This window comes from Rhipicephalus microplus, chromosome 3 (assembly GCF_043290135.1).
Source record: "Rhipicephalus microplus isolate Deutch F79 chromosome 3, USDA_Rmic, whole genome shotgun sequence".
Classification (NCBI taxonomy): domain Eukaryota; kingdom Metazoa; phylum Arthropoda; class Arachnida; order Ixodida; family Ixodidae; genus Rhipicephalus; species Rhipicephalus microplus.
Genome location: NC_134702.1, coordinates 78,544,999 through 78,559,064, shown reverse-complemented (window position 1 = coordinate 78,559,064; position 14,066 = coordinate 78,544,999). Strand labels below are relative to the sequence as shown.

The 14,066-nt window shown below is 45.3% G+C and overlaps 1 protein-coding gene across 6 annotated transcripts in view; it reads right to left on the bottom strand.

The window, feature by feature from the left end:
- Positions 1–14,066, bottom strand: part of LOC119182883 (pleckstrin homology domain-containing family G member 5) — a 759,199-nt gene that overhangs the window by 69,683 nt on the left and 675,450 nt on the right. For all 6 annotated transcript variants that reach the window (XM_075889871.1, XM_075889872.1, XM_075889873.1 and 3 more), the window contains one exon: positions 11,904–12,040. In XM_075889871.1, the coding sequence (XP_075745986.1) occupies positions 11,904–12,040 (137 nt within the window). The remainder of the gene's footprint in view (positions 1–11,903; positions 12,041–14,066) is intronic.

Here is a 14,066-nt window from a genome sequence, read left to right as displayed (position 1 = left end):
ACGCTAGGAAAGGTACGGTAACGAAAGGTCGCATCAAGGGAAGAAAAAAAAAGAGAGAAAAAAGCGTTCACCGTATATAGCAACGTAAAGTTTTGTTTCCTGTTTCATTTTCTCTCCTTTACACTTTACTACTTTGCTATTTGGTTCGTGTGCCTCAGTGGCATCCCGACGTACTTATAAGCGGTAGGGGGATTTCTTGCAGAATCGATTGCTTTTCGAAACCTATAGAATTATGCGCGTGGTGCGCGGCTTTCACAGCATTTCGTTCGAACAGGATGACGCAAAACTGTACGCGGGGTAAACTCTAATGTGTGCTTCAGAACAAATGCTTCGATCAAACCGGGTCTTGGAGCATTGTTTTCCATGAGCTTAGGCATCGAAATAGTGTGTGCAGTACAGTATAAAACGATGCGCATTTTCGACGTCCCTATGATGGAGACAAAGAGAAAAAAAATGGCAGCATATCCATGGGGTGAATTATGGAGAGTGGGGCGAAGCATCCATCCGTCCATTCGTTCTTGCTTCCGTCCGTCCAAGCATCCGTCTGTGTGACCGTCCATGCGTCCATCCGCCCGTCCGTGCGTGCGTCTGTTCGTGCATCCGCACGTCCATCCGTGCGTCCGTCCCTGCGTTCGTCCATGCATCCGCCCCTGCTTCCGTCCATGCGTCCATCCGTCCGTGCAGCCATCCGTGCGTCTGTCCGTGCACCTGTCTGTGTGTCGTTCGTCCATCTAGTCAACACTCCAAGTACCACCATATCACATCTTTCCATCATATATTCCGCATATAGAAGCACCGCCACCCAGCGGACATTCCAAGGACTAAACGATAGGTGGCACACGCACACTTTCTTACGGCTTGCGCTTCTTGTCTATTTCCCACCTTTAACCACCTCGAGTTCATAGTATATACTAGTTCACTGTATTCATGGCACTGCGGCCCAACGCTCGCTAAACCTTTCTAAAACCAAGAAGGTTACGCCCAGCGAGTATAACGTAGCAACACTTTCTTGTCAAATAGTGCCCAATGTACATGCCAATGGCTCCTAATTTGGAGTGATAGACAGGAGAATTCGGCTTTTAGTTAACACGCACGCTGCGAATTTTTTTTATTGTTCAACAACGCACAGGAGAAATCTCCCAACGGCACCACCTTGCAGATCAAAGCGTAAGACTGGTTACGCACTACGACCACGACGAGGGACGAACGGGTGCCGCTTTAAGGAGCTTCGCCCCTAAAAAGGCGGATAACGATGCATTGGTCGGTAGCCATGCATGAGATACAGGGCTGTATCAGCCAACCTGCCAGTTTCCAATACAGCACGACCCCTTAAATTGTAGTAGGGACCAGACATTACGAGTGAATGGGGCGTGTTGTGTAACACTAGGTGTATCAGCTAACACAAGCTCAGTATCACAAAAGCTAAGACATGCGCGACACGTGTCGAATTGCCCATGGTATTGTTCATAGCCTTATACGTAGCACGTCAGTATATATTTTTTTCAATACGCCAGGCTGGGTAATTAAAAGATTGCCTAATCAACTTTTTCATTAATAACCCTGGCAAAAACCCTCAATGGTGAAGTTGTAGCAGCTGTTCTGAAAGGCATGGATATTTTATCCGCGCTAATATAACTGCGAATCTGGTAAAATGGGCTGTTGAGAAAGAGTACTCGATTACCCTTTAAAAGGGTAACTTTAACAAGAAATGTCTCACAGAAAGTGCGTAAAGTTTGTTCAGCAAAATTTATAATTAGTTTATCTATTCCCGGTTAAGTGTCATGAATAATTATTTTTACCAGCTTTGAAACGCCTAAAGTGAAAAAGTTAGCTGGATCACCCTATATACACAGCGAACGCTAGTGACGTCAGGGAAATTTACATGCTACGCCCCATGGGTTATAGGATACGGGAACCACGCGTGGCGTACAAAAGAACCAAACCGTTTCATACAAGAATGCAAGATCTGTGGTTTTTACGGTACGCTAATATTCTTAGGGTTACTCATTTGTGCGCCAAAACTAAAACTCCATATTACGCACACGGGGCACCAGTAAATGGTATCTGTGAACGACAACAATTCGATAACTTTTGTTATATCGCTACAGAACGGTTGATAAGCTAGCAAAGACGTTTAAAGATCGAAAGACAAGCGATGACTCTCTAGACAAAATATGACACACTGCAACTACGTCACGTAGTTTGACAATATCCGCTCGGTTGTATGGCTAATTATTGCTAAACCGTAAATAACTATCATATTCGGGATCTACCATCCGCAAACCTCGATATAATTGAGAGACGCCGTAGTGGAGGGCTATGGAAGTTTTTGAACACCTGGTGGGTTTAAACATGCATTGACATATTTATTACACAGCCTCTAGCTGGCATTTCGCCTTCATCTAAAAGTAACCGCTGAAGCCAGGATCGAAACCGTGACCTTCAGGTACTAAATGGCAAAAAAACAACAACAAAATAACTTCCCTGCACCGAGTTCATTTTGTTCTATCCCGTCTTTTTTTTCAAATGCGTGCAGGATCGCGAACGACGGACATAGGTGGATATGTATACGTCACACCACAGCGCCCCGTCTCGTTGGTCGAGTTCGAAATGAAGCAAGCTCCATAGTGGGTGCAAAAAATTAAAATGGCGCAATGACATGCTCCTCTCAACGGCCTATATTTAGGTTCACGCTTTTGAACGAGTAAAAGCGGGAATTGAAAAGTTGATGGAATGCGACATCAGTGGTACTTGGCCATCGTTGTCGCCAGGGAACACGCATGGCCATCCTCCTTTAATTTAAGCGATGACGTGACACGCCCAAATGAGTAAATGAAACGCAGACGAGGAGCCCCCATCAGACGATTACGGGACGGTTACCCCCTGCCTGCCTTCTTTGCGCACCTGTGTAGACATAACTTTAACTAAACCCAGCCGATAATAAGGCCAAGAAAGGTGTGGGGGACGACGTAACTGTACTAGCTGTTGTAAGTGAATTGTAGCAATTGTAATACAGATGTGAGGAATGTGGGCTGATCTAAACGATAACTTCTTGCCGCCAAAGTACGAACCTAATTTCTTTGAATTCCCTTTCTTCATCCATACGCAGACTGCAGACACATTATCATCATCATCATAATTTATTAACTCTCACAAGGGGACATATCAGGGACATGTCATGACAGAAATGCAGTGTTTGAATGATAAGTAAAAAGCAAAAGTAATAATACAGCAGATAAAAAAGCAGAGTAATTTAGAACAGCGTAAGAGCTAATACACGTTGTAGGTAGATGAGACGTGAAAGATTGAGCGGTATAAGCACAAAAGATTCTCATTCGCTACCCTACACCGGAACAGGGGGAGTAGGCTAAGAAGTACAGAAGGAACAGCAAATAAAAAAAGAACGTGCACAAAGCAGACCGACACAGGGAATAAGCGCTTGCGATGGGTTCGGTTTGTTGATGGGATTTAAGTTCCCAAAGTGACTCATGCTATGGGAGACGGTAGGGTGCCGGATAATTTTAGGCCACCTGAGGCCCCTCGCACAGGATACGAGCTTCTAGAATTTGCAAAGGCTTCATTTGCATAGATCCTCTATCCGCAAAGTCACTCTAATAGGGTTGTACACTTTGGGGAGGCTACCATAATAGCGGGATGAAGCAGGGGATTACTTGCGCTTGAATAATTACAATTAATCGAACATTCTTTTTTGCGCTATCGTAAAATTGTTCTCAAGCTCAAGCTGCATTGAACTAGTCCGTTATATATTTAGAAGGGTGTAAACATTCTCTGCTACCGTATACAGAGAGAGAAGAAAAATAACACGGTGAAGTCTTCAGAAGGCTGGAATTGCGCTTCTTCATTATTTACTAAGGCATGTAGGTGGACCAAAAAGCACAGTAGAACGAAGAAATATTGTGCATATCGAAGAACTTTAAAATAGTCCTGAATATATTTCCAATATTTAAATAATTTTATGTATCGTATCAAATTACCTATGTGTAAAACCCTTTCAAGGCGCGCTTGAGATACGACCAATCCGGGTGTGACTGTATTTTATTATTATACATACACTGTTAACTACGTAGTAAATGAACAGCTGAATTATTAGGAGACGAAGGAAGACCAGCCGGAAACTTCCTTGTAAAAAGCAAACATACACACAAAACGCGTGTTTCCTCGTGGGACACAACTTGCAGAAGTAAAAATTTATGTAATGAATGCAGAACACATTAAGCAATGAGAGAGGTGACTCCCTTGTAGGCGTTACCACTCTTGCGGGAACCTAACCACAACGCGAGCATTAGATGCAAGTAGACATTAGCATACGTTTTTCTACAGCTGCGTTTATTTTCCTTTCAAGCCGCCGGACAGCCTCTTACACTCACTATACCAAAGAACGTTTCGTCAACTTTGCTTTTCTTCGCGATCCCATCCGGAAACTCATTTTGATGTTGCGTTGTTACTTCATTCTGCCCCTCTCTTGTTATTGTTTTTCTTAACTAAGTATTCCAGGATCAGAAGGTTCTTTTCAGCGGGCCACTAAATGCTCAACTTTCGCAACTGAAAAACGAAGAAGGTTGTTGAAAGCTAACTCGGAGCACTCGCACAGAGAAGACCAGGCGGGGCAAACAAAGTCAACTGATTCGTTCAGCTACGGCCCATCCGTCTTTAAACCCAAACCCTGATTACTTCCTGTTTCTAAGCCGGCATCAGTTCGGCCTCAACGCGGGACTATACGTCACCGATGACAACCAGTCGCTCGCTGCGCTAAACCTAACCAGCTCGTAACGCAGTACGTGTACACAGTCCACGCTCGCTTTGTGCATGGAGTCAGGAGTCAAGTAAAGCGGCAGGGACGGAGCTCCGTACAACAAAGTTCCGTAATGTAAATCTTTTTAAGTATAGAGGTTGTCTGAAAGTTCGAAACTTCGAATACGAAATAAATAGCCCTGAATATTTTGCCGTAGGTGTTACTGTATCCCAGTTTTCTTACTGTTTATTTGAAAGACGATAGCTTTTCTTGCGATACTTGAAAGCAGAAATTTTGGTCAGCCTGTATTTTCCGTCCGTCCGTCCGTCTGTCTGTCTGTCTGTCTGTCTCTATCCGTCAGTCCGTCCGTCTGTCTGTTCGTCTGTCTGTCTGTCTGTCCAGCCATTTTGATTGAGTGATATGTGGGGTTTAACGTCCCAAAACCACCATATGATTATGAGAGACGCCGTAGTGGAGGGCTCCGGAAATTTCGACCACCTGGGTTTCTTTAACGTGCACCCAAATCTGAGCACACGGGCCTACAACATTTCCGCCTCCATCGGAAATGCAGCCGCCGCAGCCGGGATTCGAACCCGCGACCTGCGGATCAGCAGCCGAGTACCTTAGCCACTAGACCACCGCGGCGGGGCAGCCATTTTGAACTGGGGACTGCGTCCATACTTGTGAACATTGTAGATCAAAAAGCAAATGTTATCAACGCGTAGGTATTAGGTGGTGTATTACTTTTCTAAAAAATACATACATACGTAATTATACAGAGCATGGTGTTTCTTAAGTTGGGCTGAAAATCCAACACTATGCACAAAAAAATTGGCCCCGTATCTGCATTTAATCTGCAAATGTCGTCGAAAGACGACAGTCTTGTGTGTGGAGAGAGTGAACAAAACATTTATTTGGTGTTCTGCGCAAGAAAATCGGTGAATGGTATTCTGGACGCGCTGCGTTAGAGTGCCTCGAGGGTGCGGCGGAGGCGAACGAACGCATCAAGTCATGTCACACGTGAGACATGAGCGCCATCTGGCAGTTTTGTTCGAAAACAAAGCGCGTGGCTCTGAGACGGGTGTGTACGCCCGTATTAGAGGTGATAAGGTGTAGAACGCAAAAATAAGGCGACGGGTAGGTGCCACCATCGTCTAATTTTAGCAAAGCGTTGGAAACGCACTCCAAGTTCGAGCAAGCGTTGCATGGTCAGCGCAGCGTGATAAGCGCTACGGTCCTTAAAATTACTTATGGATGCCTTTTCTAGTAAAAGGCGCACATGCAGAATATATACGAGTTGTTATGGTGCCCCAGAAATGAGCGATATTCGCTTTTTAATCGACAATTGCACAAGTATGAACGCTGAATCCTGAGCAACATAGGTGGGCGCTGCGGATGGGGTCGGCTGTTTCAAGTACCCAATGTTGCTAAGAGTGAACAAACAGACAAATGTACAGACAGACAGACAGACAGACAGACAGACAGACAGACAGACAGACAGACAGACAGACAGACGGACGGACGGACGGACAGACAGACAGACAGACAGACAGACAGACAGACAGACAGACCAAATTTTGCGTCGATGGTCCCCAGGAAAGACTATCGTCTTTAAATAAAGGCCCTCTGCCGACAATATGGTGCTGCCACCTCCAGTGGTTATGTGTCCTGCACAAAGTCCTGGAATAGGGACCCTCCCCGTTTTCTTTGAATTTTAAAAATAAAATGTTTCCATCATCATCATCCCGATGGCACTGATGGCATTCATATATTTCACGCAGCGCCTCCTCTACTTTATCAATGCCGGCCAGATGCGACCAATTCAACACAAAGGGGGCGCTGCCTGAGGCAAGGCAAAACATAAATGGCCGCTTGGCTGGCAGAAGAATATCGTCTTTCGACAACATTTGCAGCCAAGCACGCGCATACAAGACCAATTTTAGTTCACCCGAATATAAATAATAAAAAACACTTGGAGGGGTCTTTGTGCGAGAGAATCCGATGCAACGGAAGACTGCTTCGAAGCCGGCTAACCACACCCCATTTACAAGTGTGTAAAGGCTGTTTCACATGCCGCGATTGCAGCGAAAAAAAAAAAAAAATTTCCGTTCGCTCCATTCGCTCCAATCGCTTGTCCGCAACTGTCGCTAATGGCGGTTTCGTTTCACATGGATCGCGAACGGTCCACGATTTTCGCTCTGCTATTGGAGCAGTGAGTTCTTGCCACCGCTCATTGTGACAGACACGATTGCAATGTAATAATGTGTGCATTATGATACCATGAAGTTACCGTGAACGTTAACGAAGGGCTTGCTTGTTTCGTCATTAAAGTCTGAGTTCATTTTAAAATGCACAGCATCGGCCATTACCAAAACAAACATGTCGACTCTATTTCGACGGCTTGGCCAGACCAGCCCTATTTCGACGGGTCCCGACCAAAAATCGCTCCCGCCACTGCGATCAGAGCGAAAATTTTCAACATGCTGGAAGCTCGCCGCGGACCGCTGCGGCGGGAGCGAACTGCCCCCTTTTTTTCGCTGCGAGCGAGTTCACAGCCTGAAAATCACTACTTTTTGTGTCATGTGAAACGGCCTTTAGTTGACTGAATGTCCAGTAGAGAACGGAATCGCACGCATGCGCATTGTGTTCAGTGCGGTCAAAAAACAACTCCCCCCCCCCCCCCCCTGCTTCTTTCTTTTTTGAAAGCTCGCCCTTCACACAAAATTCACGCTTGAAGATTGTTCTGAGCATTTCTGACCCACCACGGTCGTCGATCATGTCCGAGTTCTGACCAGGAGGCCGCGGGATCGTGTACCAACCGCGATGTACTTAGATTTAGGTGCACGTCGAGGGACACCCGGTGGTCGAAATTTTCGGGAGCCCTCCACTACGGCGTCCCTCACGATCATGCCTGCCCCTCCGCGGTGGTCTATAGCAACTGTGGTATTCGGCTGCTGACGGGGATCGAATCCCGGCTGCGGCGGCTGCATTTTCGATGAAGGCGAAAATGCTGTAGGCCTGTGTGTTCATATTTGGGTGCACGTTAAAGAAACCCAGGTGGTCAGAATTTCCGGATCCCTCTACTACGGCATCTCTCATAATCATATAGTTGTCTTGGGACGTTATATCCCACAAATCAATCAATCACAATCATGCCATGTTTCTGGGATGTAAAACTTACACAAGTATTGTTTTACTTCCACAGGATATTCATTCTTTATTGCATAAACGCTAAAAGCTCACTTTTTATTACTTGTACAGCTTCGATGTAGCGCGGAACGACACACGAAAAAGCACACAAGGAAATGTGCCTTAGCATGCCCGTGTGTCATTTTGCACACAATTTTTTATTGCGTACATTTTTAGGCTTGACCTTAGGGCATAATATTCTGTGTACATGGCATAATATTCTGTGTGTATCTGCTATATCTATGTATTAAAGATGTACAAATGATTCGCCAACAAGCCCACATTTCAACCCTCATCTCTTCTTACGCACGCGAGCACGCGTGCATGCATACAAGAAAGGTGAGCGTTTGTTACTAACGAAGCGCACCAGGGAGCTCTAAAAATACGTGTCAGCTTATCGCGAATAGAGACGCGATGTGAGCGATATAGCAGATACATAAATCTAAATTAATAATGGGGGCGAACCATAGTCATCACTCCATACTGCCCTAAAGATTAATCACGATTTTGTTCGCTTCAGCACTTGGAACTTAGCAGGAGGAAAAAAAAACACAAGTACAAAAAACACAGCACCGAGACTCGCAGTAAGTCTGTTCAAATATAGCGCGAAACACGAGTAATTGTGCGCAAAGTCTTTTAATTACCTGCCTTGACTCTGCAAGAGAAAAAAAATTAATTAAGCTTTCCTTCTGATTGCGCAGGCAGAGCGGTTAGCGTTTCGTCAGCACTGGCTTAAGCTCTTTCGGTACGCGCATGTAGCGAAATGGAAGAAAACAAAATAAACAGAATAAGAGCAGGCACGAGGCACTGGTTCTATATAAGGTAGTCGGACACAAATTACTCAATACTGCTGACCAGTCAGCGCTTAGTCTAGCAGAAGAGATGAAAGATTAGTATGGAATGTCGTGAAAGATTAACGGCATTCCCCCGACCTGCCAGCTGCGCGAGGTGTTATTATTAATCACTACGTTTACAAATCGACTCCTTGGAAGTCGTTTGCAAATCGACTCATCGACTCATATGCTACGAGCTGCGTTATGGAAATCAAGTGTAACACTACTGAAACACACAATTCACGAAAACAATCGGACGCAGAAAATACTAGTGCAATTACCCTCATTGAGATGCACAGAGAAAACAGAGAAAATTAGCCATGTACGAGAGAGAGAGCAGACGACACGAGCGCTATTCGTCTACTGTCTCGACTGATGTGACTTCCGCTGTTTTCAGGTACATAGAATCTTTTTCAAATAGCTCGAGCCGAAATACGGACCTTTATCCGGCTTACACACCTTCACCGGAATACAGAAATTCAGTACCCGACACCTTTTGCCAGGAAAACGTGGCGATAATACGCGAGGCAATCACTATGCTAGATGAGTAGACCCTTGATTAGATAAATAAAAATATGTTCCGAGGTTTTACTACAGAGGAAAGCACGACTTGTTTTATGAGGCACACCGTGAGGGACTTGTAATTAAATGTCGACCACCTAGAATTTTTTCAACGTGCTCCTAATTTAAGAAAGTGGACGCTCTCCTGAAATGCGAGGCAGTTTGAAAGTGCACACATGTATGGTGGATGCGAAACTTGGCTACTCAGCAATTCATTTTAGACCGCCAATTAGTAGATTTCAAAAAAAACATTAATAATAAAAATCATACGTGCACTTTCAAGCTACACAGCGAAGCTTGAAAGTGCACGAATGATTTTTATTACTAACATTTTTTTTGCAAGCTGCAAAATAGTGGGATAAAATAAACCACTGAACAGTCCTCGTATTTCCATAGCATATTGACTTCGTTTCGCGCTTAAATACACGCTCGAAGTAATGAAAACCTGATGAACAAGGAATCGACACTGGGCCAGCGTTGCGACAAAGCCCCGACGAAAACAAATCTCCTCGTCAAAACACTGTCCCGACGACCTTCGTAGTTGGACGGCATTTCGTCACTTCAAGCCACGTTGCCCGAATCTTCTTTCTGCATTGCATGAAGCTTGCATCAATGCGATAGAATAGGGTGCAAATTGGTCGCCACGCTTTATCTGTCCATCCAGCAGTATTCCTGTTTGTTTTTTTCCGTTCCCTGCCTCAAGCTTTTCCAGCCAACTCTTTCACTGCTTGCGATTCCCTCAACCAATACATTGTACCGATTCGGCCAACAAGCCACCGCTTTTGTCACAACGCGTGTTTGTAGATGGCGTATACGAAATACGCCCCTTGTTACCTTTCAATCAGAATGTGTGTGTGTTCAATTCCTCCTTTTCTCTGGTACTGAATTTTGTTTTCTCTTTTCTCGCCTTGCCCCGTTTACAAAGGCGCACAGTTCACGATATACGAAAATCCCTTATCAGTAGCAAGCTCTTGTATCTACGAGTTACAAGTTCAGCTATCTATATTTATTGTCGCGAAGCGCGCCATTGTCCGGACGACGGTTTGTCGACCGTCATCCGGAATCCTTCTTCACTGCTTGGGAAACGGTGAGCGATTGCGCAGGCTCCATCGGGCCGAGAAGGGGATACACGGCGAGCAGAAATAAATGGGAGGTAATTCGTTTCCTTGAGCACCAAGCGGGACTCGGGCCCAGTTGCATGCGCAATACTTTACTGGCAGCGAGGATGCTACACGTACGTTTTGTGCGCATAACGGAGTGGACGTGTCCGATGGAACCAAATCTGAGCGGCTACAATTAGAGTGGTAGAGATAGAGAGAGGGAGGGTAGTAGCTAGGATATATAGGAGAGAGAGACAGAGAGAGAGGGGAAGTAGCTAGGAGATATATATAAGAGAGAGACAGAGAGAGAGGAAGTAGCTAGGAGATATGTAGGAGAGAGAGGGGAAGTAGCTAGCAGATATAGGAGAGAGAAAGGAAAAAGAGAGAGAGAGATAGAGGGGAAGTAGCTAGAAGATATATAGGAGAGAGAGACAGAGAGAGAGGGAGAAGTAGGCAGGAGATATATAGGAGGAAGAGAGAGAGAGAGGGGGGAGAGAAGATACACTACATAGCGAGAAACCTGAAACGGTAACGTGAGCGCATGCGTTTCTGGAAATGCTGTGATAGAGGACTGCACGCTATACACCGTGCAGAACCGACGAGGAGCTCAAGGAATCCGAGACAGGCCTCTGTGTTTGCAACATCGACAATGACGGAGAAGACACGTCTGGACATGGATCTCGTTTTTTTGGCGGGCACGGTGGTTCGCTCGTTGTACGTGCACAAATGGACACAGCGTTGGTGGCGAAACGGAAGTGACCAAAAGGACGTCACTTGGGAAGAGAAAAATCATAATACCAGCCACGGCATTCGGGCTTACTATACGTATCATTCATTGATGAAAAAAAAAAAAAACATCATCCTTGAACAGGAAGTGATGCTGAATTCGATGTTTCGGCAAATGTACTTTGTCTTCTTTGAGGTAGCAACCTACAGAGTTAGTTGCTGCCTTGACAAAGACAAGCCCACTCCTCGAAACGTTGGCCCCAGCTACATTCTCTGTTCAAGGACGTTTTCACCTCCCCAGACTTCAATTACTTGCTTGAGCTTCAGTATCGTTGCTTTCTTGTGATTTAGAAAAAAATAGTGCATATGTACTTTACCCCTTTCAAAAATTTCCTTTCCTGGTATCTTTCTTTAATTCTTCACCACTCTGAAGTTGATAAGCATACGCAGAGGACTACAATAAACAGAAATAAACCGACCAAGAATAAAATCTTTTTCGCCTTATAGGTATCTAGAACTCATGAGAGACCTTGTGAATTTTCGCTCAAGGTGTCACCATCAGCAGTCAGAGAGGAAAAAAAAAACTTAAAGGGCAACGTCTCGATCAAGTCCCTGCCAAGTATATAGATGACGACACACAGCTCTGCGCATAAACAGCCCACCGGCTCACACGATAACGGCTCGAAGCAGTGCTGATGCAGGCGAAGTCATCTGGAGGGAATTCATGCTGCGGTCACTGACCTTTGACCCTGAGCTGCTGTCCGGCGAACTTGTGCGTCTCGTGGCTGAGGTTGGCGGGCCGCCGGTTGCCCTCTTGAAGCACCTGCACGGCCGAAAGGTCCAGGCCCCGACGCTCAAGCAGTGACGTCAGGGCATCCCTGCGGGCAGAAAGAACAGCGTGCGTGAGCTATGGGCTCGTCGAGTGTACATCGAGTATACCGTGGCATTTAGCGAGTATTACGACGAGGGCTTTTGTTATCATCGCATGTGCTAACTTAGTTACCATAAACGGTTACCTTTACAGGTATTATGTGGTCATAGAAACATATGCCAACATGGTAACCATGGTTATCAGAGGTTACCTAGCAATCATGTATTACTCCATGTGCTAAGACAAATATAGCTGTGGTCTCAAACACGTGGCCCACTAACCTCTCGCTTGCGGCCCGCGGTCTGCACACGGCTCTGTTCTCCCCAATTTTTTTTTTCATAATAAGTACGTTCGTGAGCAATGCAGGCATGACTCGTCTACAGCATTGTTTTCGTGAGCCTCCTTATGTGGTCACGATGCATTGAAGCGTATTCTTCAAAGCAGAATTTCGAAAATTGGCGTTCGGATTTCACTCATGTCGGAGATCACTATTGAATGATATTGCTGCATAGCATCCTGGCCCCAAATCTTCTTCAGGGATGACCCGTATATGAGATGCGAAAGGTTTTCTATGGCAGCGTTTGCTTTTGATGTGTTCTGACGGAACCCCCTTAATTCCTTCCTCCTATAGTCTTTCGTTAACCCAACCGTTGCGCGAATAAATTTTGAGACTGCGGTCTACTGCCTAGGATGAGTCTGAGACCGCCGGCCTACAACAAATTGTATATCTTTTTAAGATAAGCTTGTACAACTCACAGAGTCTGGAGGCCACCATGAGCAAAACGCGGCGCTGTCGAGCGTGAAAAAAAAAAAAAAAAAAATAGGCCACCGAAGGTGCACCAATTGCGTGCGTACTTGTACGATCCGTTTACCAATTACCGAAGTTCTCTCAGTTTTTCGGCAATTAGTCGTTTTTCTAACGACAATCTGGCATTCTATAGAGGTCACCAGTTGTTTCACGCTGTAAAAATTCGTCCTTGCATAGAATTTGAATGATGTTGCCTTTAACAACTGAAGTGTGGCGCTGATAAGCACGCGGACGTCGAAGTTCTGATTCCCGCCATGGAGGGTGGGAGGTAGTTAGGAGGACGCTGTGCGAAACACAAAAGAAAGAAAAATAGAATTTCAGGTTCGTAGAGGCAAGGCCTCACTTGCTTTAGTTTTGCTGATACCTCGCGGTTTATTTGTAGCCAAAGTTCTAGCTACCGATGGAAAAATTTCTTTCCCTCTTTCATTTTTGTCTCTTTCTTTATTTCTTTCCTTTTCATTTCTTTCTTTCCCTAATTTATTCCTTTCTCTCTTTCTTTCTCCTCTCTTTACTCAATTCTTTCATTTTTCTTTGTTCCTCTTTCTTCTTTCTTTCTTTATCTCTTTCCTTCCTTCTTTATTTCGTTTTTTTCTTTGTCTCTCTTTGCTTCTTTCGTTATTTTATTTTTTTCTCTTTTCTCTCTTTCTTTGTCCTTTTTTCCCCCGTATTTCTCTTGCTTTCTTTCTTTTACCGCGCATGTCGTTTGGCAGAGCGACAACGACGTCGGTCACGATACGAAATCACAAAGGCATTCGAGGTGACACCAAAGAAGGCCCACAAACGCAAGCATTGCTCAACAGGTGACAGCGGGAGTTGCGACAGATAAGCGCGTGGGCACATCTCACGTCGTGCGGCATCACCACGCTTGCACCGGATCAACAGAAAGTCGAAACATATCCTCAAAAAAGAAAGCAAAAACAGCGATAGGAGCGCGAGAACGCCAGTTTCCTCAAAGCGGTTTCACCTCGAGGTGAAGTAATAATCGACGCAGCAGGCGAGAGGTGAACGGAAAGCTATCTTGACAGTTACTATCTTTAGTTTTGTTTCTATCGCAAACAAAAGACCGGCACCTTCTACCTCCGCTCCCGAAAATCAATCGGTGTGTACATGGCTGGAGCTGTGTGCGTATCGACCACGACATGAACGCAGGCTTTCGGGACGTGAAGGGAAGACACAGCGAGAATTGAATCGACAGCACAGAGACAAGATGAGCCAGGGAGGAGCA